This window comes from Musa acuminata, chromosome BXJ2-6 (assembly GCF_036884655.1).
Source record: "Musa acuminata AAA Group cultivar baxijiao chromosome BXJ2-6, Cavendish_Baxijiao_AAA, whole genome shotgun sequence".
In the NCBI taxonomy this organism is placed as follows: domain Eukaryota; kingdom Viridiplantae; phylum Streptophyta; class Magnoliopsida; order Zingiberales; family Musaceae; genus Musa; species Musa acuminata.
In genome coordinates this window covers 34,225,078-34,252,500 of record NC_088343.1, presented here as the reverse complement: position 1 = coordinate 34,252,500, position 27,423 = coordinate 34,225,078, and the positions used below count along the sequence as shown (strand labels likewise).

Below are 27,423 nucleotides of genomic sequence, written 5' to 3'. Positions count from 1 at the left end.
ATTCTATTTTACAGATTTTTCAATGTGACAATATCCAAAAAGGCCTATCCCTGCGTCGCCTACCTATACAACCGAAAGATAGCTAATTCTTAAACTTATCATCGTCTTCAAATCCTTCAACAAAGTATCTTGAGGATGATTGCAAGAGTAGATAAAACATAAGTAAGCACTACAATAAGAAACTTATTTAAAATGGTCAACACTGGAAAAAACAAATCTTACACATGTAAACTTAATTCCACCAACAAAGACAAATCCCTTCATCCAACAATATATCAAATACTCAAAAAAAAAAATCCTTTAACCACTAAATGATAACATCCAGAAAGCACAAAGAATAATTCAGAAGCGCGAAAAGCAATGATGTGGTCTCAGCTGCATTTAAGAGAATACAAATCTACCTTAATGAAGCCAATTGCTTTGGCATTGCTGCGGAAGCACTGTCTGCAACACATAAGCCCATACTTCCTGATCAATCCATGAGGATTCCCACAAACACGGCTGCAGAGAAAGATAATAATAATTAGGTTACAAATGATTCAGAATAACACAAAAATTACACTATGATGCATTAGTGACGCGAATCTCAAAACATATTGACTATCTATCACCAATCGCTTAAAAGGCAAAGTACAACACCCAATACTGCCGTACATAATTGCCAGAAAGACCAGCTTTTGCTGAATCATCCGGCTTCCGCTCCAAACTATGCGGTTATAATTGTCAAAATTCCTTTCTTTTTTCTCTTTACATGTTCTTGTAATATGACAACAACAGAGTTTTCGGAAACCCAAACATAATACAGCTGAAAAGCAAACAAAATTTGAAGGTGCATCAATCAATGAATAAAAAGTCAATTTGAAAGTTACACACACGAAGCAAGATATATCAATGAACAAGTTCCTGACAACAGAGTAGGATCAAAACTAAGGACAACGTTAGATTTTCTCATCTTTGACTCCAATGTTTAAACCAACCACATCATCTGGGCGGCGGGCAAGAAGAAACGGAGATCGCATCCAGGTTTTCTCAGCAATCTCAAAATTACTTAACAGGGAAAACAAATCTTAAATTGAAAGGCACGGGATCTAAAAGGAGAACCAAAATCGCTCACCAAACTCGGGATCCGGGGCCGTAGTTCTTCGGATGCGAGTTCCACACGTTCGAATGCCCCATCTCTCTCCGCTCGCCGTTCTCACGCTAGGTCGCGCCGAGCCTTGATCCGTCGTCGAAGGACGATTGAGGAGGGAGCTGCGTTTTATAGCATCGCATCGGGAACCCTAATTGACTTACCTAATGAGTGATCCACCGGCCGTTGATCCATCCATCAATATCTGCAGTCATGATCGGACGGTTGAGTTTTCAGACTCGTATGGAAATAACACAGTATCGCGGAACCTTCCACTTCATCTCCTCTTGCTTCGTTTCTCCTCACGGACTAGACAGTAATGGTTCATTATTTGGTAGGGTAAGAAAAATTCGATTTTTAAGATGTTGGCATTGTGCTAAGAGTCATATTTCAAAGAGGAAACATGTGTTCTTCTCTCACCATTTATGCTTACCTAAGTTCTATTGGTGTCAACTGGAACCTAGTAATGATCTTGATCAGTGTCATGAGATTATGATCTGCTAAGGTCAATATTATTCATATTGATCTTCGACTCGACATGATAATAAAATTATTTTGAATTATTTATTTTATGTGTTTTCATGTCTAAAAGAGAAAAAATATGATGAGGAAATAAGAGAGAGTTTCTTTTGATGATAAAAATTTTGTATTCCAGTAGCTCACATTTGTCATATATTTGGTATCTCATTTTAGTCTATAATAGTAATAATAATGATAAAATCATAAATCTCAATTATTTGGGATCGTGTCTTATTTATTCATATCATATAGCTGATAGTACTCCAATGACAATAAACACTTATATTTTGTATCCTATATAGTAAAAGTAAATAATAATTGTATGTCATAACTCGTGTAAGTTTGTTCCGGTGAAAGAATCATGTGAGGATGCTTGTGGCTAGACCCCTCTAAGGATTAAGTAAATTTTGATTTGTTAATAATAAAATAAATCGATAAGAAGTTCATGTGATTAGATAAGTTTAGTAAATTTGAGATGATTACTTTGTATAGTGTTGTATTATAATCATTATCGATTATGAGATATTTAAGTAGCTTAATGAGTCTTTGAATACTATATTAATATGATATATCTAGTTGGTTTTTCATCATTTTCTAAATCTAAGATAGCCCTCCAATCCATGTTTGGTTATATTTGGGCTAATTAGTTGATGATGATAGTCATATCTTTCCCCGTTATGCTTCATGTAAGGATTTGTTTATCTGATAACATAAGGTTTATTTTAGGACCTCAACAACTATTGTTTATATAAAAAAAGACTTGTACTCATATAATATGTGGGCTAATTATTTACATAAAAAATGATTAAGTGATGAAATTTTTTTTTAATCCTAATAGTAGTGTTGGATATTTTATTTTTTTAATTTTTTATCCTAGGCGGCTTATCACATATAAAAGGGATGAATTAACTATATTGGCTGCTTCATATTATTTTATCACATACAAAAAAATGGGTTATATATTTTTTTTGACGAGAGTGGGTTGTACATAATTTGCACAATTATGTATTTTTTTTTTTGTTCACCGGGTCGAACATTCTTTATTCAATAAAGTGGTTTGAACAATTTTTACTAAAGAGTAGGTTGGGCATTTTTTACTGATAAGAACTAATCAAACATTTATTTTCTCGATGAGAGTGGGGAGAATAGTTTTTAATTAATAAGTGTCGATCGAGCACTTTTTGCCCAATGAAAGAGACACCTTTTAGAAATGTATGTTATTAATATTAACATAAGTGAAAGAATAATATGGTCATAAAGAGATATCTCTCCTTGAGGATAGGATCTTATACATAATGAGATTTTTGAAAAGATTCTTATACTTATTTTTTGAGAAGATACATTTTTATCTAAATTGGTGGGGTTAAGAGTTTTTGTCCAATCTTATGTGGTCGAACATTTTTGCTAGATTTGATGAGAAGAATGAAGTGGAGTGCACCGAGTTAAATAGATCAATCGAATTAAAGATGTGATGACATTCATGAAGACATGAGTGACTTTGGTTAACTTGAAAGACAATTGTTTTGAGGATGTCAGTGGCTTAAGGATATGTCAATTTTAGAGGATATGCTTATTTTAAGGATATGACTATCTTAAAGGACATGATCATTTTGAGGATACAATTGATATAAGAATTGAATATCTTCAAAGATAGATATTTTACAAACAAATACAATAGACTTCTATCTTGAAGGATATTGTCATTCTAATAATGTAATTAACTCGAGAATATGACTAAAAGAGCAATTGACTTGAGGAGACTCAAACAAGTTAGATCATTTTCTATACTAGTGAGCAAGAGTATGAGTGCTTTTAACTTTTGAATGTCATCTAACCTTTGGTGTGCATTGTCCCTAACATGATCTAACATTTTGAGATAATGATTGTTAAGATTAAGAAGGTTGTTCATCTCTATATTACTTTCTAGCATTGTCCTTTTTTTCTTGACATGAGTATTTTAGCCATTAAATATTGATTTATCATTTGAGTATTTTTTTTTTTATTGAATAGGGAAACATTGACGACTTGAGGCTATAAAGGGAGGCATGAATTAACCAGAATGGTATGGATTGACCACTTCAATTTGATGATGTAGTCAGCTATAAACTCATCCTCCATATGGATTGTCAAATAACTAACAAGGTTATAACAAACTTTTACCAACTTTTCCAAGGATTTGATTAATGATATTTTCATAGGAGTGTTAGAAGTAATGTATAGGAGGATCATTTGTGTCTTGAAAGTGGCAGCATATTCTTGTGGTCAGTGCTTCCATAAGTGTCAAGATTTGATAGATAAAAATTGGAGAGAACAATTTTATCAGTTAGATGGAAAGGAGATTGATACTAGAGATCTACTTGGCTGAATTCTTTTTCAAGTTTCATCTCATGTTGTCAAGATGCTTGTTTATTTCATATAGTTGTTAATGTAAGGTGAGACTCATCTTATTAATTGTGTATTCCTTAGATTCTCAAGTAGAGGTAGTTGAGGCCAAATCAAGTTAATTTTTTAGGAGATAGTTAAGGTGCTTGAGGAAATATTGGGTTTGACAAATATTTTGATATTCCTAGAACTAATATCTCAATCGGATTAGAAGTCCTAATATGAGAAGAGGACTTGATCTAGTAATTAGGGTTTGGTTCTTCTATAGTTTTAGTTTTAGTGAGAGAGAACAAAATATGAGAAATACTTTTCCTCTTCTTAGGTTTCTCTATAGTGTATTTAAAAATGGTACTCTTTAGGATTTTTAAAGATGGTAAGAGAAATTATGTAAATTTTTTAGGTTTATACGAGAGGCATGCAAGATAAATTTGTGAGGATAACTTAAGGTCATTTAACAGTTCTTAGGTTATTTTATGGCAAGCAAGTTGTTAGGTTTCTGAATTCTTCCTTCACTTTGCACTTGATATCGTATGAGATGAAGCAGCAGCAGCACTCGTGGTTTTTGGGATCCAAATCTGAGATGGTTTGGAGAGGCAAACAGCTTGAGAGCATCCAAGCATAAGCTTCCACCTTTCAAAAACCATATTTTTAAGGAATAGACTGGTTTGATTAGTAAAAATTTTATCGATTTATTACAAAACAATTTTTTCCTCTGTGCTCTGGCAAATAAATAGCTATGTCTTCAGTATTAACAATCAATCACACTACAATGGCTGCAGACCACAGTTTTGGACTCTCTCTCCAATAAAATCTAGATGTTAATACAAATTATTTAGGATCAATTATATAAATCTATTATTATTATTATTATTATTATTATTATTATTAAAATATGTAAGAAGTTATATATTTAGTTAAGTTAAGAATACTTTAAGTTTTTATTTATAAAGTTTTTTTTAGATTTTCTTCTATTTTGACTACTAACATTAATTATTATTATTATACTTATATTATCGTAAACAATTTTCTTTTATCCTATCTTCTATCTTAACGATACCTAATTAGTCATGAATAAAAATATTTTTTTAATATTTCTTAGTAACTTCATATATCTATCTCAATATTTTTATCTTAACAACATAAATTTACACACACACAATAGCCTTATAAAGATTTTTCTTTTAATCTCAAAGGTATTCGATAATCACACAAGACTCCTAATATTTCTCGCCATTTTAACTAATATATTTTTATTATATAAATAATATCTTCATCTTGTTGAATAATTAATTTAAGATATCTAAAGATTTTATTTAAATAGGCTTATTATCTATCCAACCTAACTATATTCTTCTATTTATTCCTAAAATTACTATAATTATATCTTATATATTTAATTTTAGTCATACTTAATCTAAAATTTTTAATTTCTAAATATTACTTTAATATCTTAAGTCTATAATTAATTCTACTTAAGCTCTTATCAACTAAGATAATATCATCAATAAATAACATACACCATATCATATAAGTGACTAGTAAGTTCATCCATTATCAATGTAAAAAGATAAGAATTTAATACGAATCCTTGATATAAATAATCCTATGCTAATAGGAAATTTACTAAACATACTCCAAATAATTCTAATACTAATAGCTATATTATCATATATATTTTTAATAATATCATAAATAATTAATGAATATATTTTTTTTATTAAAATTCATCATAATAATGTTAGAATTTTAAGAGTCACACATGTATAATTAAATGTGTTAAGCCATTATTTTGATTAGCCAAAATTAAAGTGATCTAATTAAAGTAAAGTTATTTGGCTAAGGGACATAATTGTTATGAAAATTAATTGTGTGGATACCATCAGTCATATTCCTAACTTAATGACGAGATAAGTTAGGAATATAAAACTCTTGAGATATAATTATAAATTCATCAATTATGAATACAATCATAATTGTAGATTCATCAGTTATGACTATAAATAAGGTTATGGTCCCCGGTTGTAGTATTGAATGAAGTTTCTCTTCACCCATCAAAGAGAAATCTAAAGTTCAAAAGAGAAGACCAAATCACTAATCAATTCAGAAAATACTGATTCATCAGGTACGCTTCCATATTAATATGTTTATTAATTGTTGTAGGATTTCATACATATTATAGTGGATTAAATAAGTTTTATGTAAATATTCTTAATCCATTATTTTGGATCTATAAAGTATGTTTTTGAATCAAGATGAAGGTTTTGATTCTATAAAACAATTGTTTGATCTATATTTGATATGTTAAAAGAACCCCAACAAGTGATATCAGAGCCATCCTACAATGATTGATGAACTTTTTTTTTTCATGAATTTTAATGATGTTTTCATCAATATTTTAAAGTAGTTTGGTTCTATCATCGTTGGGAAAGATGATAGTTTTATGTAATCATGCTATTTTGAAGTAATTTGGTTCTATCATCGTTGGGAAAGATGAGAATTTTATGTAATCATGCTATTTTGAAGTGATTTGGTTCTATTATCGTTGGAAAAGATTATGGTTTTATGTAATCATGCTACAGCATACTTCACATTCAATTCAGTGCATTTTTCTGATGTGATATCAGTTTAATTTTGGATTATCTTTTCCACTTCGTGTCTTTTCCTATTCATTAATATACAAAAATTTATTTTTTGCACTACAAGGCATAAATTTCCCAAATTCTTTTTGGATTTTATCTAATTAATATGAATTTAATTAATTAGATATGATTGCAATATTATGTTGGTTTAATAATATTGTTGCAATATTATGTTGGATTAAACATAATATTGGTTCCATAAAGTTGTTTGTTGACATAAATTGAATGATTTACATGCTTTAAATATTTTAGTCAACAAATTAAGATCAAACCAATTTGACTAATATGGTCCAAATTCAATTAGTGATTGTTTAATATTAGATTGAGTAATTTAATATATGAAGTCGCCAAAGTGACCTCTCATATATAACATTTCTCATGAAAATATTAAATGTAGTATGTATTTACATGCGGTAATTATCCGGCCCAAAAGAAGGTTAATGACTGGCAAGATTTTATACATACCTGTAATGGTAAATACATGATAATTATAAAGTTATACATATAAATGATAAATCAATCCAAAGATGGGTTTTTCATTTGACATGCCTTATTACCAGTATTTGATCATTACAACAAGACTACCACTAGCAATTAATATTGAAGTTCAAAGATAAGATATTAATATTGCACTTGATATCTTGAGATGGGTTATATCATTATTTGAATTTACTTAAGTTTATGGTAATAAATATGAGTATAATTTCTGATTCATCAGGTTCTCTTGCAACAATATCTGCTAACCTCAGTTCTGTACCAGTTCTAAACGGAACCAACTTTAAAGATTGGAAAGAAAATATTGTAATCATTTTGGGCTGCATGGATCTAGACCTTGCACTAAGAGAAGACCAACCTGCTTCTCTTACAGAAAATAGTACTCATGATGATATGAGACTATATGAGAAGTGGGACAGGTCTAATCGCATGAGTCTCATGATCATTAAGCGCGGTATTCCAGAAGCCTTTAGGGGTGCGGTGTCCGAAGGGATTACCAAGGCCAAAGATTTTCTTGCCGAAATAGAAAAGCGTTTTCTTAAAAATGATAAAGCAGAAACAAGCACTCTATTTCAAAGATTGTTTACCATGAGATACAACAGCAAAGGAAATATAAGGGAATACATCATGGAAATGTCTAATCTTGCTTCTAAGCTTAAAGCATTAAAGCTTAACCTATCAGAGGACTTACTTGTCCATTTGGTTCTGATATCTTTCCCTACACAATTCAATCAGTTTAACGTCAGTTATAACTGCCAAAGGAATAAATGGTCTCTTAATGAGCTCATTTCATATTGTGTGCAAGAAGAAGAAAGATTAAAGCAAGAAAAGATTGAAAGTGCAAACTTGGTCAACACCTCTAAGGATAAGGGCAAGAAAAGAAAATATAAATCTGGAAAGAATGAGGCTGATAAGGGTCTAGTACAGAAGAAACAAAACAAGGATGATACTTGTTTCTTCTATAAAAAAATCTAGGCATTTGAAGAAGGACTGTGCCAAATATCACGCTTGGCGTGCTAAAAAAGGGTTACCTGAGCTACCGAAGGCCCAATAATGCTGAGAGATGCATTTATGTGAGAGACGAAAAATCGGTAGATGTGGAAGCTATAGGCACATTTAGATTGTTATTGTGTACTGGACATTATTTGAATTTTAAAGATACTTTTGTTATACCGTCGTTTAAACGAAACCTAATTTTTGTTTCTTATTTGAACAAATTTGGTTATTCTTGTTCATTTGGAAACAATCAGTTTACTTTGTCTTTAAATTCAAATGTGATTGGAACTAGTTCACTTATGACTTATGACAATCTATATTTACTTGATACTATAGCTTACTATCATGAATCCATGAATGCGGAATTGCGAGGAACCAAACATGGTTGTGAAAGAAAGGGTAGAAAGTAAATAAATTTCTATAGAACACTTAGGAACAAACTTTATATTGACAGATCCTCTCACAAAAGATGTACCACTCAAAGTTTTTTTTATGAGCATACTGCTCATATGGGTATATCAGAATTTGAGGAAACTTCAGTTTAGTGGGAGCCTATCATATGTTTGTTGTATGTTCTATGCCCGATTATGTATTTGTATAGACATTTTCTGATCAGAAATAAAGCTTCAGTTTATTATACTTTGTACATTATGACTATTAAAGTTATTAATGATCTCATAAAGATAAAGTTGGACCAGTTGAAAATTGACATGTACATATCACATTCATGTAATTTTCATACTACACATTTCATAATTGATCTATGTCATTTGGTTATGTTAATATTAGTGATCATTGATGGGTTTAGCTATGATTGATATAGCGAAAATCGCTTTGGTCCTATATTAATATGGTCAATGGACGAGATTGTTTTGTATGTCCTGTTTAATAATGGCAATAGTTTTGAGCTCATAAAGAATATCACATTTATAATGATACATATGTGACTTAGTGAGAGATTGTTAGAATTTTAAGAGTCACACATGTATAATTAAATGTGTTAAGCCATTATTTTGATTAGCCAAAATTAAAGTGATCTAATTAAAGTAAAGTTATTTGGCTAAGGGACATAATTGTTATGAAAATTAATTGTGTGGATACCATCGGTCATATTCCTAACTTAATGATGAGATAAGTTAGGAATATAAAACTTTTGAGACATAATTGTAGATTCATCGATTATTAATATAATCATAATTGTAGATTCATCAGTTATGACTATAAATAAGGTTATGGTCCCCGGTTGTAGTATCGAATGAAGTTTCTCTTCACCCGTCAAAGAGAAATCTAAAGTTTAAAAGATACCCTACAATTGGAAGACCAAATCACTAATCAATTCAGAAAATACTCTAATGGATTCATCAACGCTTCCGTGTTAATATGTTTATTAATTATTGTAGGATTTCATACATATTATAGTAGATTAAATAAGTTTTATGTAAATATTCTTAATCCATTATTTTGAATCTATAAAGTTTATTTTTGAATCAATTAAGGTTTTGATTCTATAAAACAATTGTTTGATCCATATTTGATACGTTAAAAGAATCCCAACAAATAAATTTTAGGAATCTTATTATAGATTTTCTCTAAATCAATAAGAATCATATGCAATATATATATATATATATATAATTACTGAGATATATTCTTTTGATCTACAGGATATATGGGATTATTGGTCTACAGAGCTTGAATAAAATTATAATCCTTGCTAGTAAGTAATTATGTAAATTGCAATGTTTGTTGATGACAGCGATTAAAGTTGGTGGGAAAAGCAAGCTTGTTACTTATTGCGTGGACTGCAGCTGGCAAGAGTAAATCTGCATCATTCAATGTGGTAAATAATAGTCTTCAACACAAAACCTCTGGAGACAGTAAAAAAAAAGAATCCGAGTGAATGCATAAGTACAACAGGCGGCGGTCCCTCCCGCTCAGAACCGACAACAATACGACAGCAAAGAAGGGAAACAAGAGACAAGAAACTACTGTTATGTATCATGTCGCGATCTAGGCAAGGATGACGGCAAGCCCCAGGAGCAGGGCCAGCCCTCCTGAGATGAAGCCTCTCACTATCTGTGCACCACTCTGCAACATTACACATACAACGAGTCAGTATCAGGTTTTCTCCGTCGTGATGATCTCTTAAACTAAAACAATTAGAGATCTCTCATTGATGAGGGTCAAGCTATTTGATGTGTATAACGGCCTAACATGCACCGGAGATATATATATATATGACTTGATATGCGTAGATTAGCAAGAAAACATCACTTTAGCTAAAGGGCACTGAGCAGCATTTAAAGCCTAACGGCTCTGTCGGCGCACGTTAGTGAGCTAAGGACGATAATGCGCTATCGTGAGCATGATCCATCGGATCTAGGTTTGTATATGTGTGAGAGAGAGTACCGTTTCGTCGGCGGCGACGCTGGGACCCGGGGAGGTGGCCTCGGACGAACCGGCGGGAGACCCGGCGGCCGGAGCCGGGGGGCTCGGAGCGGGGGCCGCGGCGCCCTTCTTCGCCTTCTTCTTCTTCTTCTTCTTGCTCGGAGTCGGGGCGGGCGTCTCGGCGGGCTTCGGCGGCGCCGCGACGGGGACTGGGGTCGATGGGATGGGGGAAGCCGCCGGGGGAAGCAACGTCGTCGGAGGGGGCGCGGGCGGGGATGTCACCGGCACGGGCGCTGGAGGAGCCGAGGTTGGCGCGGCCGCCGTGGGCGCTTTGGCGGGGGCGGCGACGGGCGCAGGGGTAGTAGGTGCGCGTGTCGCGGGGGCCTTGGCGGGAGCCTTGGATGTGGGAGCGGCGGCCGGGGCCGGGGTGCTGCTGCTTTTGGTGGGAGCGGCGGCGGGAGCGGGGGTGGTTGGCTTGGCGGGAGCGGCTGCGGAGGTGGTCGGGGCGGCGGCGGGGGACTGGGCCGCAGAGTTGGAGGCCGCGAAGCAGAGGAGGGAGATGCAGAGAATGGCTCTGAGGCGATCCATCGCGAAGAGAAGAGTGTAGCAGACAGTGGGTGAGCGAGTGAGCGGCTGAAGGGGAGTGATGGTTTTAAAAAAAGGGGCGGGGGAGGAGAGAGGGTGTCACGGGGGGAGCAACAGCACATGGGGGGAAGGCGAGTAGGCCGCAGACGAGCTACCGCGGGTCCCGCAGGGGCGGCAATCACTGTGCGCCGCGGGGGAATCGGGTGGGTTCTAGTTGGAGGGAGCGAATAGCGGTGAGGAGGGGTTCAGCTAAGACAGGCTGGCGCGGGCCCCGCCCCTCTGCTCTGCTGGTGTCTGGTGCCGTTGTGGGACGCGCCCGGTTGTCTCGTTCCCTCCCTCTCACTGCCGTTGCGCGCTTCTGCTGTAAGTCTACTCCTTTTGGCTGTTGCGATCGGACGACCGCACGTTGCTCCACTGTCGCCCAAAACGTTTTGTTGAGCAGGTGTCGGTGGTGGTGGATGAGATGGGCTCTCTCACTGACCGTTGCCGGCAGGACAGGACGTTGGACTTGCAGGAATGGTCTGGGGAGATGGAGTAATTAGGCCGTCATCATTTTGCTCGTTGCAGCCTGCAGTCAGAGGACATTGTCCAATGATAGAGCAACTCTGATATGGAGGGATAGGTTATGGTATCCGATGTTTAGCTGCCATATAGGGTCGCATTGAGGTGTTAGAAGACTATGGGGCCTTTCATGTTTGACTGTTACTGAACTCACCAATTGCTGACGAGTGGATCACGTTTGGCCGTTTGATGTGTTTGTGTCGGTGGAGCAAAGGATAGCAACCAATGATTAACCCTTACTGGATTCAATATTGGGTTTTACAATGGGCCTTAGACTCCGTAGGAGTATCAAATACTTGTGTGAGGCCCATTCTACGGTCCTTCCCCTCGCTCGGCGGTTGGAGCTTAAAGCAATCTGTACCGTCCAAGTCTCCACACTTTGGTCAAACGGATGTACGGAAACCCACAAATGACCCTTCAACGCCGGCCGTTCGATCTCGAATACCCTCAGCTGGGGCCTTTTGCAAATTCAAAACCCTTTCGTCGGCTGCCGCCCATCGCTCGCCACCGAAGCGCTGACCATGGCGGCGTCAGTGAGCTGCTTCTCCGCCTTCGAGGCCGGAGGCCAGGCGCCCGCACTACTGCCCCACAGGAGCTTCGTCCCCTCCGCCTTCTTGTTCTCGAAGAGATCGCCCGGGCAAGTTGCGGTCCGCGCGAGGCCGTGAGTGTCCACGAAGGGAAAGCCGAGGGGGTATCCCCAAGCTAATGTCGTATGACCGGAGCTCCATTCCAATATCTCTCCCTGCTTCCTCATATTTATGTGGTAATTTTCTCATTCACGTCTACTAGTTGTGATGCCGCTCATTTTCATTGAAGGAGAATTCTTGACTATTTCTTCTACAGTCGTCAAATACACTTTAGTGATTAATATATTAATACAGAAAACGGAGGAATTCTACTAATATTTCAAATCCCAATTGCGAACACTTTGTGAAGTCTGTCGTCCCGTGCCCAAATAGCTTTCCTCTAATTTGCACCTTATTTTTTTGATTTAATGGCCATTTCCACACTATCTAAAGTGTTTTTAGTATCTTTTGTAACGCAAATCCATGTAATTCCCCATTTCTTCCATGCTTTTAGTGACTTCCTTTTTTATTATTAAAATATAAAATATGAATTTTAGATCATATTTGTGCACTCTGACATTTCATCTAGTTCCAGGATTAATTCGTGTTTTATTCTCTTATAAATGCAACTCTAGATATTTTTAAGAATAGTAAAAATTTGATCTTATTTTATGTACTTCTTGCAACAACTTGCTATGTTCCATTTCCGTATTTGATTTCAACTAAGATGTAGTTGTTAGTGCACAAGTTATTCAGACTTGAAGAAAAGCTAACCTGTGCAATTCTGAGCTTCGCCACAAAAAGGAAAGCCAGGTCGACGATGACTTCATTTATCTTATTTTCTTGCTTGCTTCGTGTGAATAAATCAGTTTGTTGTGTTCACCCATGTGGACTTTAATTCTAAGACACTATGTGTATTTTATGGCTCTATTATCTTTCTCAATGGATTTCATCTTTTTATAATTGCTGCATTTATGAATGCATTTGAAGATCCTAGGAGGACAAACGTTTTTTTAATTCATTGATAACTTGATCTTGTTTTGAATGGTTCAACATACTTTAGCATGTCATAAACTTAGTTGATTTTGTCTAAATTATGTGATACATAAATGATATTTGCTCATAAGGGTTAGTCTATATCTTAACCTTGTACAGTTTAGACCTGTATACAAAAGAAAGGTTAAAAAGACGAACATATTAATAACATAATATCGCCAAGCATGAAAAGGACAAAATAACTAAAATCATAAGTAACACAAACAACTAGTTTTTATTAGGGCAAAAGACTTGCAAATGGGTTGAATGGTCGCATACAAAAGAGTTCTAAAAGTAGGTGCAAGCCCAATGTTCACCTGGACATATAACTAAGATCCTATATGGCCTGGTGCCACCTAAAGGGTTTCAGGATGCTAAGATAATTGACATTTCATACCAGAAGATCGTAAGCTAGCAATTAGCTTGTGGCATATGAAAATGAGATTGTTTTTTACTATTTTCCCCTCCTCGCGACGTCACATAGCTAAAGATGTTTTCAATTTTATAAAGCAGAAATAGAAAACAAAAACACTTCCAATAAAGTAAAATGGGATTGATAGTAATACTTTTATGTCTATACTGCCTACAATCTACCCTGTACTTTATTAGGCATTTGTTCTACAACTAATCTGGGACTAAACATTTCATCAAAGCTTCCAAGTTGGGGAGTCTTTGGTTCTTTGGGCTCTATAGATCTAATGAGGTCCATCACTCGTCTTCATTGGTGTAAGATTTGAATTGCAAGATTTTGTTCCTTCAAGGTATCTCTAGAAGAGGCATCCTTGACTCTCTAATTCTCCAATCAATATTAGACCATATTTTGGCCTTATCAGACCCCCTAGCTGGGGAGCGAAGTCCTTAACAAATTCCACGATGACATATGATAAAATCCATCACTAGTCTTTGCTAGTATAAACTCTGTGAGCTATGAGGAATTGTTTGCTCGAGGATGGGCTTTACATGATTTTGTCGTTTAATGATGAACCTCGAAAGGCATCTTTAGATGAGGAATCATTTTAAACTGTTTGATAGGCTTTGGCTTTCCAACACTTCACAATGTGGCTTTGTCAGGAATATTGAAGAGTAAAATAAAAAAAAGGAATATAGAAGAGTAATTTGTATTATGATTAGTAGCCTTGTGTAAAAGGTGATATGGACATTTCACAATCAGTACCATTTCTGTTTTTAATACATTTATTAAGTTAAAAATGAAACTATGTATTCTAATTATGTTTTTAATCTGTTTCCATAACATGAATGAGTTGGTAATTCTGACATTGAAAGATTTTCAAGGGATTGTCACAATTATTGCAGGGAATATTCAACAGTAATGAGAGACAAAATAAATAGGATTTTTTTTTACAAAAATGGAAGAAAAATATTTTACTTCCAGAAATTAAAGAAATAATCAATTTATTTCTAAAAAATAGAAAAGGAATAAATGTTGGCTGAAGGACTTGAGCTTCCAATTTTTCCTGACAGATCTCATCAACAAAGATATTTAAGAAACAAAAGTATGTGAGAAAGTCCTCTCTAGTCATTTTATTCTTTCTCCTAGTGAGACCAAGCAAGATAGATCCCCCTAAGAAACAAAGGGGGAGCAGCATGGTCCATGAAAGGAGTTGGATGCACAGTACCACTAGTTGCCATGTCATTTATTGGTTTCTGTATGTCCCTGAATCTAGACAAACATTCCCATCAGCATTTGATTTTAGGTCTGAGAGGTAAAAGTGTCAACATATCATCATTAGTGTCTCCAATTTGATTGATGTTTGATGAAGAGAATTCCTTCGTTTTCTAACTGTCAAGCAAACAAACTTCTAGCCTTTCTTTTTCTTCACTTTAATTGTAGTAATCTGCACAAGTAGCTTGAGTATTGCAATGATTACTGGATTAACTTGTTTGTTCAAATAGGAGAAAGATCATCTTGTCTACCTTATCTTCTTCTGTTTATACACTTCCAGCAACCCTTTTGTGTATGATTTGAGGGGCAAAAACCCTGCGACAAGTGCAAGGAATTAAGAGTATGCCTTGATCAATTAAGAACGACGCCCTCCGATGCATGAAGATTTTGCTAAATGTAACATCTGGGGAGGATTATTTTACATAGTCTTACCTTAGCAAGCACAGTGATTGTTGCAATTACATTCTTTAATTGATTTAATCGACAACCAAATGCTTCGTATACTTGTTAGTTAGTTGTTTGGATATGAATATAGTTGAGACAGCTGCTTTTTGTTCTTCATGAAGGGTTCTTCTTTTGCAGCACACAGACAATATGGATCTCAATAACTCACAAGTTTCTTTCTCTTACTATGGTCATGTTGTTTATTAGTTACAGCCAAACAAAGAGGACTCGACCAGTTACCTTACATGATGAAGCAGGAAGCAACTGATTTGGATCTCTTTGTGTGTCCCTTTCTGACTTCCAAATTGTGGGGGGCTGAAGCACATGGATGCAAGTGGCGAAGAACATGCACCTGTGAAGAGCATTTAAGGCCAACACAACTGGTGTCTACTGCAGCCGGAAGTTCAGCAGGACTGAGTCAGAGGTAGTTTAGACAACAGAGTGTGATGCATGCAGCAGTCACTACAAAAATGCAGGAAAATATTAAAGTGAACAAAGAAGATGATTAATTTGAGAAGGAGATGGATAATATATATCAGCAAAGGTGGTGAACACATCAGATTCAACCAGGCTTGTGAGAATCAAGAACTTGAAACAAAAGGATCTGGAATTAGAACACTCAATCTATATACTAGCTTCTCAGAGCTACCTAAATTTGCATCAAGTTGCACTTTATTTTAGTTTTACCATAACAAACAACAGCAAATTTATCTGCTCCCTGTTCATGATTGATGATCCTAACCCAAGACTTCGAACCTGCAAACGATCTTCTCAGGCATATCTTGTGGGTATCTAGAGCTGAACTTCCCTCTTACTCCTCGAGGAAGCTCACATGCTTCGCTGGTTGAACCACGTCTCATGTCAGCTGGGGGAATGAAGCAGTCCATGGAGAGGCCAGGTACATTGAAGGCCACTTCATCTATCGTCCACGCCTCCTCCATCCTCCTCTTGGTGTGGTTCATCGCCTTCTCTCCGAACCTGAACAGAGTAGCTGTGGAACGACCCGAGTGGGCGATCATTATGCCGTCCACCAGGCGGTAGTCGTCGAGGGAGGAGTTCATGGTTGTCTCCCAGTAGACTGCGTCGCCTCCGGCATTGGCTTGGATTCTGGTCAGGTGGGAATCTTCCATGTGGACAAGAAGCCCGGTTCGCTGGCTGAAGTAGCCGAACAAGACATGCCGTATGATCTCAGCAGGGCCTTCGCTCCGTGCTCTCAGGGTTGGTGGATCGGCGCTGAGCTTGAGAACGAAGCAGTCCTCCCCGTTGACCGTCTTCTCCCCAATGCAACGCGCGTCGGCGAACATGCTTGCGGTGGTCAATGGATCGAGACCCTACTCAAAGAATCATCTCAAGATCAATCCAGGTACAGAGTCTTTCTAAAGCAATTCAGACAGTGCGGATTCGGTGACCTGGAGAGCTCGGCGGAGGGGACGGGCGGGGCCTTTGGCGGCATGGGAGCCGAGCCAGGGGGTGTGGCGCCACACGACCTTGCCATTGGAACCGGCGTGGACCTTGCTGCCGCCGACAGCGAGCTCGACGTACCACATGTCCGGGGCCATCTGCCAGAGCACGAAGCCACCGGACTCCGTGGTGCTCGACGAGACGCAGCCGGTCCTGACGACTTTGGCTGTGGCCTCGAACTCCGACGCCACCATTCGCACCTTCCCGGTGGCGTAGGCGTTGCGGATGGATCTATGGAGCCTCAGGCCGCCTGACGCCGCCGTGTACTGTTGCATTATGTACTGAGCCGACGAGGTTTCCTGAGAAAGAAGAATACGCGAAGATTAATTGGATTCAAGAAGAAAAGCCGCATTGATGTGGAGCAGAATGCGTCAAAACACCATCTTGGAGCTACAGAAGCCACGGATTCAATGCAATTTCAGCAATAAATTTGGAGCTTTTACTCCAAAAAAGGTGCATTTGAGGCCGGAAAAAGAGGGAACGCATCAAAACGTCATTTTGGCACCAAAAAGATGCAGGTTTTGCTCGAGGAACGGAAGAACGCAGCACAAAGAGAGAAAGATAATTGTTGGAGGACGAAGAAGAGACGGAGAAGCTCACAATGGGAGTGTCCTTGACGCTGAGGTGAGGCAGAGGGTCGAAAGAGCTGACATGAACGGGGGCGAGCGGCGCTCCCAAGACTCCGAGCAAGAGGCGGAGGTCGGAGCGGAGGGCTGAAGAGGACGCGCCCGCTGCAACGGAGGAGGTGGCGGCGGAGGGGGCCCGTGAGAGTTGGCCCCGGATCCAACGCCCCCACCCTTCCTTCCTCGGGTCCCCGTGGGCGTCTCGAGCGCCGCCGCCGCTACCATCGGGGCCCTCCACGAGCGGCGCGAGGGTCTCCCGGGAGCCCTTGGACCACGCGACCGGAGCGACCGCCTCGGGCGCCTGTGACAGCGACGGGTGGCGGCGGCGCCCCTTCCTCCGCCGCTGCGGGAGCGGCGCCTGGCTCCTCACGGAGCCCTTCTCCCTCGACCTCGTTGGCGAGGGCCCCGTCGCCACCTCCTCCTCCCTCAGCGCCGGTAAGAACCCTTGCTTCTTCTCCATGGACTGCCCTGCGAACCTCAATCTCCGAAACGGACTCGTACGGAACTTATAGGCGCAGTGGCGGCCAAGTTGCCGTCGTCTGCTTGAGAAATTTTATGGACCGGAACGCGAAATCTTGTTCGTAGAGGGGGTGGCAGAGGAGTATATATAAACGGACAAGGAAAAGACCTGAGAGAGGGCAGTGAACAGAGACTCCAAATGCTATTCCCGTGCGCTCTCCTGACATGGAGGAGATGGTAACGATATATATATATATCATTTTAAAATTCAATAATAGAGTTTACCTATTGACGCTCATATGTTTGTTCTTTATGAGGGATATCTTTTTTTCACAATTAAATCAAAATGTCATTTTAAAATCAAATAATGATAAATAATATTTGTTGACCCTATTTGACCTTGGGCTCTTTGGTTTGAGCACGTTTGTTTGATATGAATCGGACCATATCAGTTTAAAATAAATTAATTATTTGATTCATTTATTTAGTCTTAGATTGCTCGTATTTTTCTCAAATTATATTGTCAAACCTTATTTATCATTGTCAACTTTTTTATCATCGGTTGTGGTCAAATCTTATTTATCTAGCAGTTCAAGAAGTCATAGCTATCATCTTCTTGCTAGCCCTTAGGTGGTCTTGCGATGGCCTCATCGATGGGGGGAGAAGATTGTTGTCGCCACCTTGATGAGCATTGATGGTCGCAATCATTGTTGCTAGGGTAAAAGGTTGGTGTTACCTTCTTGCTGAACATTGGTGGTTATGGTCAACATCATCCGAGCATAATGACGCCATTGATGTTGCCAACGAGATAGGATGTCGTCGTCACCATCTCGTTTGATAGTGTTATACTCAAGTTACACTCATTCATAGTAAACATTGTCTAATGATAGTGGTGTCACTTGTATCCAATGGTTCACAAACTATGGGTAATGGTATTGTCCTAGACCAAGCAATATTATCGTTTAAAACTACAATACTATTTTTGAACAATTTAGTTCCTAAAATTATCTAAAAATAAAAAATAAAAATATACCAAAAATATTAGAATCATATTAGAATACTTATAGAAAAGTTTAGATAGGTTTGGTAAAACTTTCTTTAGTTACACTTGATGACATAATCATAATACAAATCTCATATTTGGATAAAAATCAGCTAAAAATTAAAAAAAATAGAAAAAGTGATATTATGTATACTAGAACCATATTAAGATATTTATAGAGAAGTTTCAAAAGGGTTGATGAAATTTTGCTGAGTTACGCTTCCATACTTCATTACAGATTTAAGACACAAATACTTTATTTGGACAATTAATCACTCTAAAATCAAAATAAATTAGAAAAAGTAGTAGTAAATATACTAGAATCATATTAGGATATTTACAGAGGAGTTTTGATTGGTTTAATGAAAATTATTGAGTTACATTCGGGTAATGCCCGAGTTATACTAAATTAAAAATTAGTCACTCTAAATTTAAAAATAATACTAAACTTATTATAATCATATTATGATAGTTATTGGGGTAGTATGAATAGGTTTGAGAAAAATTATTTAGTTACGCTCACGTTATACTCAAGTTACACTTGATCATAGATTTAACCCAAAGCACACTATTTTGTAAATTAAATATTCTAAATTCACAACAAGTGAGAACCATCATAATCACTTATAAGGAATTACAATAAAAACACGTTTTTAATAATCACAAACTAAACACATGCAAGCAATTCATAACATAACAACATTAATCAAATTAGTAAGATGATATAACATTGTCAACAATTTGTACAACAACATAGGTCATCATCAAACTTTTTATTGCTTAATTCTAATACCCCAAAATCTTTTAGGTAACTTTCTTTTCCTAAAAAAATATGGGCTATATTTTAAGACTTGATATATTTTCAACATATATAATCTATGGACTATTGAAGGAATAGCCCTTAATCGATCATTAGATATCGTAGAATGTACTACAAAAGGCATTGGATCATCAAAGGATCCAAACGAATGATTCTCTATGTCTAGGGCTATAGGATGGCCAAGTTTATGATCTTCGAGTATCTTTTAGAATCTTTTAATTTTATCATTTTTCTTTTTATACTCGGCACATTCTTAATTCTCTCCAATGTATGTGTTCTACAAATAGTTTAATATATCAAATAAATAATTTATTTTAAATACATAGATGAAAAATATTAAATTATTATATCTTGGTATTCTCAACTAATAGATGAGACTCAGTAGCTATTGAGATAAGCACTTGATATACCTATAGAACATGTGTACACAATAGTTATCGATAACATTGATGCTTACTCGATTATATTTTCATAGTTATGATCAGGATAACAGGATGACATAAACATATTCATACACTCGCAAAGTCATACCCGGTAACAAATTAATAAATTAAGAATCAAAATTAATTTAGATTAGACTTTTCATATATATATATATAGAAAAATAAGATTTGGTTTACCATCAAGAGTAGTGCATAGCCTCTTATACATCTAATCAACTTAGTGCTACCCTTAAACTTTAACTTTTTTATATGAGCACCAGTATTGAAAATCTTGATGGCAATGTAAGAATAGATAGTCATCATCTAATTGTAATTTATCAATAATCTAAATCATGAACATAAGATGATATTGCAGGGGGTAAAGTATGAGTTATTTGATAAAATAAAATACAAACAAAAATATATAAAATATACAACTTACAAAAATCGACAATGTCAATATCATTATCACTAAACATTAGTCTACAAATTAGATTTTCTATATTTTATCTACTAGGAAATTGATCTCTATGGTATTTCTTGAACATATAACTTGAAGTCATTGCTTCAACAATATTGCTCGAGCTAAACTTAACTAGGACACCAAGAATCCTTCCATCCAATATTATAGGATATTGTATAGAGCAAGTTAATATATAGGAATATTAGGAATATCTATAAAATAATAAAAAAAGTGTCATCCTGGGAACATGAAGATAACACTAACTATAAGAAATAGATATAATGTGTCATCGACTTCTACCACTAGGTTCACGGATAAAACACTTAAAATGATCCATATAACAATGATAGCTATATATTGTGGAGGGGATCATGAAGGAAGGGGTGATGTGGGAGTAGGTTGATGCAGTAGGAGACGAAGGAAGAATGAGTATTTGAAGCTGTTTCAATTTTAAATTTAAAAATAAAATTTAATTAATTATATATAACTTAATAATGATTACTATGAATCTTTAAGTTATGATATATATTGCTTGTACTAAATTAAAGGTTATATATAACACCATTCTATATATATTTACAAAATTAAAGGTTATAAATAGAGGATATTATATCCAAAGTTTATTGGATGAAAAAGATAAATAAATTTAAACATAGACATATCACAAAACATAGTTGAACACCCTTATATTCTAATTAAGTAATATGTCTAACTAAATAAATTAAAATCAAGTCTTGAGTGTAACTCAAGTGTAGCCCTAATGTAACAAAAGTATAAATAGGAAAATTGTATTTAAAACTATCCAAACTTTTCAAAAATTATTATAATATAATTAAAATATATTTACTATAATTTAAGTAATTATATTTTATTTTAAGATTATTAATTATCAAAATAAGATATTTTATATTAAATCTATGATCGAGTGAACGTGAGTATAACATAAGTGTAACTCTAATGTAACTAAAGTGTAAATATTGAAATTCTTCTCAAACCTATCCAAACTTCTCCAAAAGAATAGTAACATATTTCTAACATGTTTTATATTATTTTTTTTATTTTTTTGGTTCATTAATTGATGAAATAGAAAATTCCTACTTTAACTTGAGTATAACTCAAATATAACTTCAGCGTAACTCAAATATAAATATATTTAATTATCTTAAATTTACTCAAACTTCTCAAAAGCTATTATAATATGTTTCGTATTAATTATATATATATATTGTTTCTAATTTTAGAGTCAAGGTGAAATAGGTGATTTTTTTCTTAAGATTTATTAGTCTTGTCTGGTTTTTTTTTTTATATTCAACTCAGTTATAAAGTTTTGAAGAAATCATTGGTAGCAATATAAAGAATTAGATTGATTTTTAATATCTTACTTTTGTGATTAGTGATATGATATCTTTATCGATAAAGGAATCACATCGTTCATAGTCGAAGAGGAGATGAGGTTACCAATGGAATGGTGTCGAAGAGGAGATAAGATCATCGAAGGTGATGATGTTGTAGCCATTATAGAGGAGATAAAGGAGATGAAGTCTTCGTTGCTTGATGATATCATCAATAAGTAGTTGGAGAGGATTAGAAGATACTATTGTAGAGAGGAGCATAGGTTACATTAGTCATTGTTGTTGGAGAAGGGAGAATGTTATCATAAGAGAGAGAGGATACCATTGTCATTCATCATCGAAGAGGAGAGGAGCACTGCCTATAATAGGATTATACTTGTTCAACGTAATCCTTGCTTTTTGATTCAAACTCAACCTAACCGATAATCCAATCCTATCCGCTTTGAACGATTCAACCAGAATCAATTCAATCTAGATTGAAACCCAGACTTGACCAAACCTTGGGTCGATCAAATTTGAATCAAACTAATAGAATAAATACAAAAAGGTTGAATCAATTAGAAGAATATTTTTAAAATTTTAAACAAAATGGGTAAAAATACAAATAATGGGCCTCATCTGGTAACCACCATTGGTTGTTTTTTAAATGCCTTAAAACTAACAACAAAAATAATGGTAACAAAAAATCATCAAAAACAACAATAGGCAAATGAAATGGAATGAAATTACGTAGATAACAACCATCACAATCCGGACGGAATATTGTGTTAAAGTTTCAAAAAGGCAATAAACATTCCCAAAATCTAATGGTGTACTAAGTTATATACCTCATCCGTGTGAATAAACATACAAAACAATATCTCATCGGAAAACCATTTCATCTAAGTCGTACTATGCTATATTGGATTATAAATCAGTCGATATGGAATCAAGTTTTAAAAGTCGTGAGCACTTTATGTTAACACATCATGTTCATGGCGAATGCGTCCAAAAAAAAAAAAAGTTGTCAATGATCATTCGAGCTTTTACTACTTTCTTCAAATTGTCAAGTCCTTTTCTCCTTCCACATCGTCATGGCCATGGTCATCATTATTTTATACCAAACGTAATTATGAGCAAGACAATCTCAAGCATTATCATCATGATCATGATGATGCAATGCCTATCTCCAAAATCCACACATGATCCACTCCTAGCAAATCAAAATATTCTGATATGATCAAGTCTATCTATAATTATGTCATGAGTTGGGTCAATTTATGTCACGAGTTCTGGGTTGGATCAAAGTCGATTTTTCTTTGAAGGTTGAAATCTACCCTAATAATGATGTCTATCATTTGTTTGGTTGCTATTCTATTTTAAATATGTTATTAGGTGATCATAAATCTCAAATCTTAAGTTGTTAGTAAACGACTCGATATGAAATCTGAGTATTATACAAGCCCAAGTGAAAACTGGACAAAGAGTCTTTGAGCACATCATTAATTGTCATAATAATAACAAGGGAGTTTGACACATGAGCAACCCGATGGTACATCACCTATTACTCGAATGTCGCCCCATCAACCTTCTTCTATATAGGATGATGAGTAACTCACGTGATCGGTACGATAATAATACCAATTGCAACGTTCGATGGATTCTCACGTGTTACATGTAGAGTGATGCCAAGCGGTGATAGCAAAAGATGAAGACTGACTGATATAGTGATCATCCCCACACGCACACGCACACACGGTGGGCAAATAGAGTTCGGAGCAACATCCATTGAAGTCTCAGCGATTCAACGCCACTTTGTCGGCAAAATTTTTTAAGGTCGATGACTGCTCTATGATGCTAATCCCAGAAGCCACCATCAGCAGCCCACACGGATGGGTTAGTGCTCGCCATGCTCCTTTCGAGAGCACATGCATATGCCCCCTTAAAGTCTCGCATCCATGCTGCTTTCTGCACACCCTGGCCCTTCGTTTTCTTCTTCTTCTTCTTCTTCTTCATCATCATCTTCTTCATCTTTTGTGCATCAAAGCAAGAGAGAGTGGTAGTAAAGTAGAAGACGACGAAGAGCAGAATGGGGCTTGTGACGCGGACATGTCGCTGCTGGACTTTGATCCAACACTTCGTTTGAGATGCCCGCATAAGAATAAACGGGTGCAGAAAAGACTTCAAAATCTTTACCTATAGTAGCTATGTAGACTAATGAATAATGAATTCGATTGGGACTATTAATATAGTAGACTGTGTTAACTCGATCCTTGATCTCAAGCGAGAGATGCCAAAGGTGAAAAGCCTATTTATAATTAGGCTGAACCCAAGAAGCCTATGAGTTGAGTTGGGCTTGACGGTTGGACAGAGAGAGGTTACCCGTATTGCATGCAAAGGGGGAAGCTTTTTGTTGGTGTTGCTGCATCAAGTTTGTCCATGGTGAAGATAGTGTCGGATAAGGAGAAAGTCTAATCAAAAGTTATGTCAGGGTATACCTGATAAGATCCCTTCGATGCTTAAATTAGATTCGAAGAGCTTAATACATAGGATCTTTTTATAATATAATACACAATCGTTAAATTCAAAATCATGATGAATATCGAGAACAGTTATGCATATTGTCCGATTATAAATAGGATCGTGAAGTCATGCATTAAACAACTTATGCTGTGAGGTTGATTGTGTGTAGCTGAATCGATCCCTTCAGTGGTCCAACGCTGTCAAACTGGTAGGTTTTGACCTAACATAATAATTTTGTCTCCATAATTCAAAAAAATATTTTCATGACCTAACTTTAGTTTTCCAAAGAAAAATAAATTAGAAAGAAGGATTGTTTTGTCCCTCGACCGGTTAGGGAACTTTTTTTTTTAATCTTTATCTTCTTTCAAAATTCATTTATTATTAGGTAAATGATTATCAAATTAGTCATCAAAAATTAAAATACATAATAAAATGCAGCCAATTTACGAAAATGAGTTTTTCTTCTTACTTTTTATTCATAACAAACATAGGAAGTTCCAAAGGTAAACAAACACATGAAAAATAATTATTCATTAAAAAACATAAAAAATATTCATATGTGAGATGAAGATTTAGATAAGGATAAAGACTAATCTTAAATTATTCAACCAATCTCCTCATATGTCATTACATCAATAGTCTTTGTTACTTTAAATAATAAAGAGATCAACGATTCTTCTCATATATCTTTAACCCTAATCAATCTGACTCAAACTTATCTCATAAGATGTCTACAGGGATGACAAGTCTTTAAATAATAGAATTAGAGTCTTGGTTTTAGACTATCATCTTTAAATTTGTCTTGAATGTATATGTTTTCTTGCACAGTTGTTTCTTAGGGAGTATGTGTGCCTAGGTCAAGCATCCCCACCTTAATGCCTGCGTAGCTCTTCTTACCTATAAATAGACAGGACCTCTAGGAGCTAAGGGCATCATCTGTGTGCATCTGAGTGCATTATAGTACATCTGAATAGCATCTCAGCAATTGAGAGATTAAGGTTTTTCTCTCAATATCTCTCTCCCCTAATTCCCTAATTCATCAATCTAGGTGATCCTGTAAAAAGATAGGAAGAGAGGAGAAGGATCTAGTTCTCCTTGCAGATTGATATTTCAAATCCGAAGATGAAGCGCTTGTAGATCATATAAGGTTTATTCTTCTGAATAATAAGAAATGTACGCATTGTAATATTGTTAAATCTAATTTATTTGATTCAAATCTTGATATAAAAGTTTTTTTGCATTACGGATAGCATGATTATAGATTTTATGCTAACAATTGGTATTAGAGCCAAGTTCTTAAAATCAAATATATTAGATCTATTATTTTTGTTTACGATGCCTGAATGATTCATCGGATATTATTGATATGTTTTTTCTATATGATTTGCTCGATTATGAGCAATGTATAATTTTATGTTTGATCAATGAATTTACTGTTTACTATCTTTGATGTTATTGAGACGATCATCTTTGTTGATCGTTGTCGACGAAGGGCCGTGTATCACCCTGCAACCGCACATCATGGTTGTGCGCGAGCAACGGTCTGCTTACGAGCAGTGTCGAGCACCATGGGCATCCTGCACCGCCTATGAACGCGGTGACTAGGGAAGGGCGGTGGCCACAAATGGTGGCAGCCGTTGCCCCCGTGGACAGAGGGTAGCGACAATGGCCGCGCCAAGGCGACAACCAAGCGTGGGCAGGAACCCCCGCAACGACCGCTCGTGGGCAAAGGTAGCGACCGCACACGGGCAAGCACCACCGCGCGTTGGCAATAGCCGCGGCCAGCCGTGCGCACCATCCGGCGGCAACACCATACACGCAGGTGGTGGCGGCAGCAAGACAAATTAGGGTTTTTGGTATAATTATGATTTTGACCTCAAGGCTAAGGTTTTATAAAATTATAGTTTTACCCTTTGTAAATTTCGTAATTCCAGTTTATGTTTTGTCAACATATTTATAATTTTACCCTCGGGTCTAATTTCTGTCAAATTACATTCTGCCATTCATAAATTACATATTTTTGATTTATATCCTATCAAATATTTATAGTTTTATCATTATGAAATTGAGAAATTTGGTTTATATTCTCAATTATAAAATTGATAAATATGATTTATCATAATTATGATTGGATTTAATCATGATTATATTTTGATTATTTGATTAGATTTAATTTTTGATTAAAAAACTATAAATTATGGTTTACTTTATAGTTTTCTCATATAAATTATTGATTATATATGTGATAAATAAAATCTAATTATTATTCTTGGATATTTATTTAGTTATTCATATGTATATATTTGAAATTATGAAATAATGTTTACCTTTCACATGAAGGCATGATTTATATGTTATCATGATTATTATATGAGTTTTCTTTTGCTGATTAATGTTCAATAATTATTATGATTATTATTCTATTATTGAACTATTTAGCATTAATATTCAATAATTATTATGATTATTATTTTATTATTAAATTGCTTAGCGTTAATATTCAATAATTATTATGGTTGTTATTCTATTATTGAACCGCTTAGCATAAATTAAAGAAATTTGATGAATATTATTTATAATTTATCTTCCTAAGTTTTATCTCACCGGTAACTATCAAAGTAGCTTGGGATGATAGGCTTATGGGATATAAATTATAATAAAGTTCATGTCATTCATGAGATATTTTAGATTGTATTTTATTTTTTTGTATTGGTCTTACAGCCACCAAAGTGACCTGGACCAATAATCTATAAAATACATTATGGAATTCATCCTAAATGACATTAAATAAAATAATATTCATGATGACACATATAATTATGAGATTTAGATAATCCCAAAGGAGAATCTATTTCA

At 35.7% G+C, this 27,423-nt stretch overlaps 4 protein-coding genes across 4 annotated transcripts in view; 1 reads left to right on the top strand and 3 right to left on the bottom strand.

Moving 5' to 3' along the window:
* The window catches only part of LOC135615331 (small ribosomal subunit protein uS14-like), a 2,756-nt gene extending 1,481 nt beyond the window's left edge, over positions 1–1,275 (bottom strand). Inside the window, exons 1-2 of the mRNA XM_065113645.1 lie at positions 1,115–1,275; positions 402–501 (exon numbers count right to left, since the gene is read on the bottom strand). Of these exons, the coding sequence (XP_064969717.1) occupies positions 402–501; positions 1,115–1,176 (162 nt within the window). The 5' untranslated portion in view covers positions 1,177–1,275. The remainder of the gene's footprint in view (positions 1–401; positions 502–1,114) is intronic.
* Positions 1,276–7,362: 6,087 nt separating this feature from the next.
* On the top strand, positions 7,363–8,139 carry LOC135613941 (uncharacterized). Its single transcript, XM_065110940.1, has one exon. The coding sequence runs from the start codon at positions 7,363–7,365 to the stop codon at positions 8,137–8,139; it is 777 nt and encodes a 258-aa protein (XP_064967012.1).
* Positions 8,140–9,998: 1,859 nt separating this feature from the next.
* LOC135615330 (lysine-rich arabinogalactan protein 18-like) lies at positions 9,999–11,187 on the bottom strand. Its single transcript, XM_065113644.1, has 2 exons — positions 10,570–11,187; positions 9,999–10,248 (listed from the first exon to the last, which is right to left on the bottom strand). Exons 1-2 carry the CDS (start codon positions 11,134–11,136, stop codon positions 10,171–10,173), a joined length of 645 nt encoding a protein of 214 aa, XP_064969716.1. The 5' UTR covers positions 11,137–11,187; the 3' UTR covers positions 9,999–10,170.
* A 4,825-nt stretch (positions 11,188–16,012) lies between these two features.
* LOC103988926 (uncharacterized) lies at positions 16,013–18,173 on the bottom strand. Its single transcript, XM_009407615.3, has 3 exons — positions 17,485–18,173; positions 16,833–17,183; positions 16,013–16,754 (listed from the first exon to the last, which is right to left on the bottom strand). Exons 1-3 carry the CDS (start codon positions 17,965–17,967, stop codon positions 16,161–16,163), a joined length of 1,428 nt encoding a protein of 475 aa, XP_009405890.1. The 5' UTR covers positions 17,968–18,173; the 3' UTR covers positions 16,013–16,160.
* Between the last annotated feature and the right edge of the window lie 9,250 nt (positions 18,174–27,423).

Bases quoted from the DNA above. Each gene is read 5' to 3' on its own strand.
- LOC135613941 (XM_065110940.1), top strand. From the start codon at position 7,363: ATGAGTATAATTTCTGATTCATCAGGTTCTCTTGCAACAATATCTGCT.
- LOC135615330 (XM_065113644.1), bottom strand. From the start codon at position 11,136: ATGGATCGCCTCAGAGCCATTCTCTGCATCTCCCTCCTCTGCTTCGCG. The intron at 10,249-10,569 runs GTACTCTCTCTC...GTAATGTTGCAG, and splicing joins GCGTCGCCGCCGACGAAACG to AGTGGTGCACAGATAGTGAG.
- LOC103988926 (XM_009407615.3), bottom strand. From the start codon at position 17,967: ATGGAGAAGAAGCAAGGGTTCTTACCGGCGCTGAGGGAGGAGGAGGTG. The intron at 17,184-17,484 runs GTGAGCTTCTCC...CTTCTTTCTCAG, and splicing joins GCGTCAAGGACACTCCCATT to GAAACCTCGTCGGCTCAGTA. The intron at 16,755-16,832 runs GTCACCGAATCC...TTCTTTGAGTAG, and splicing joins CCCTCCGCCGAGCTCTCCAG to GGTCTCGATCCATTGACCAC.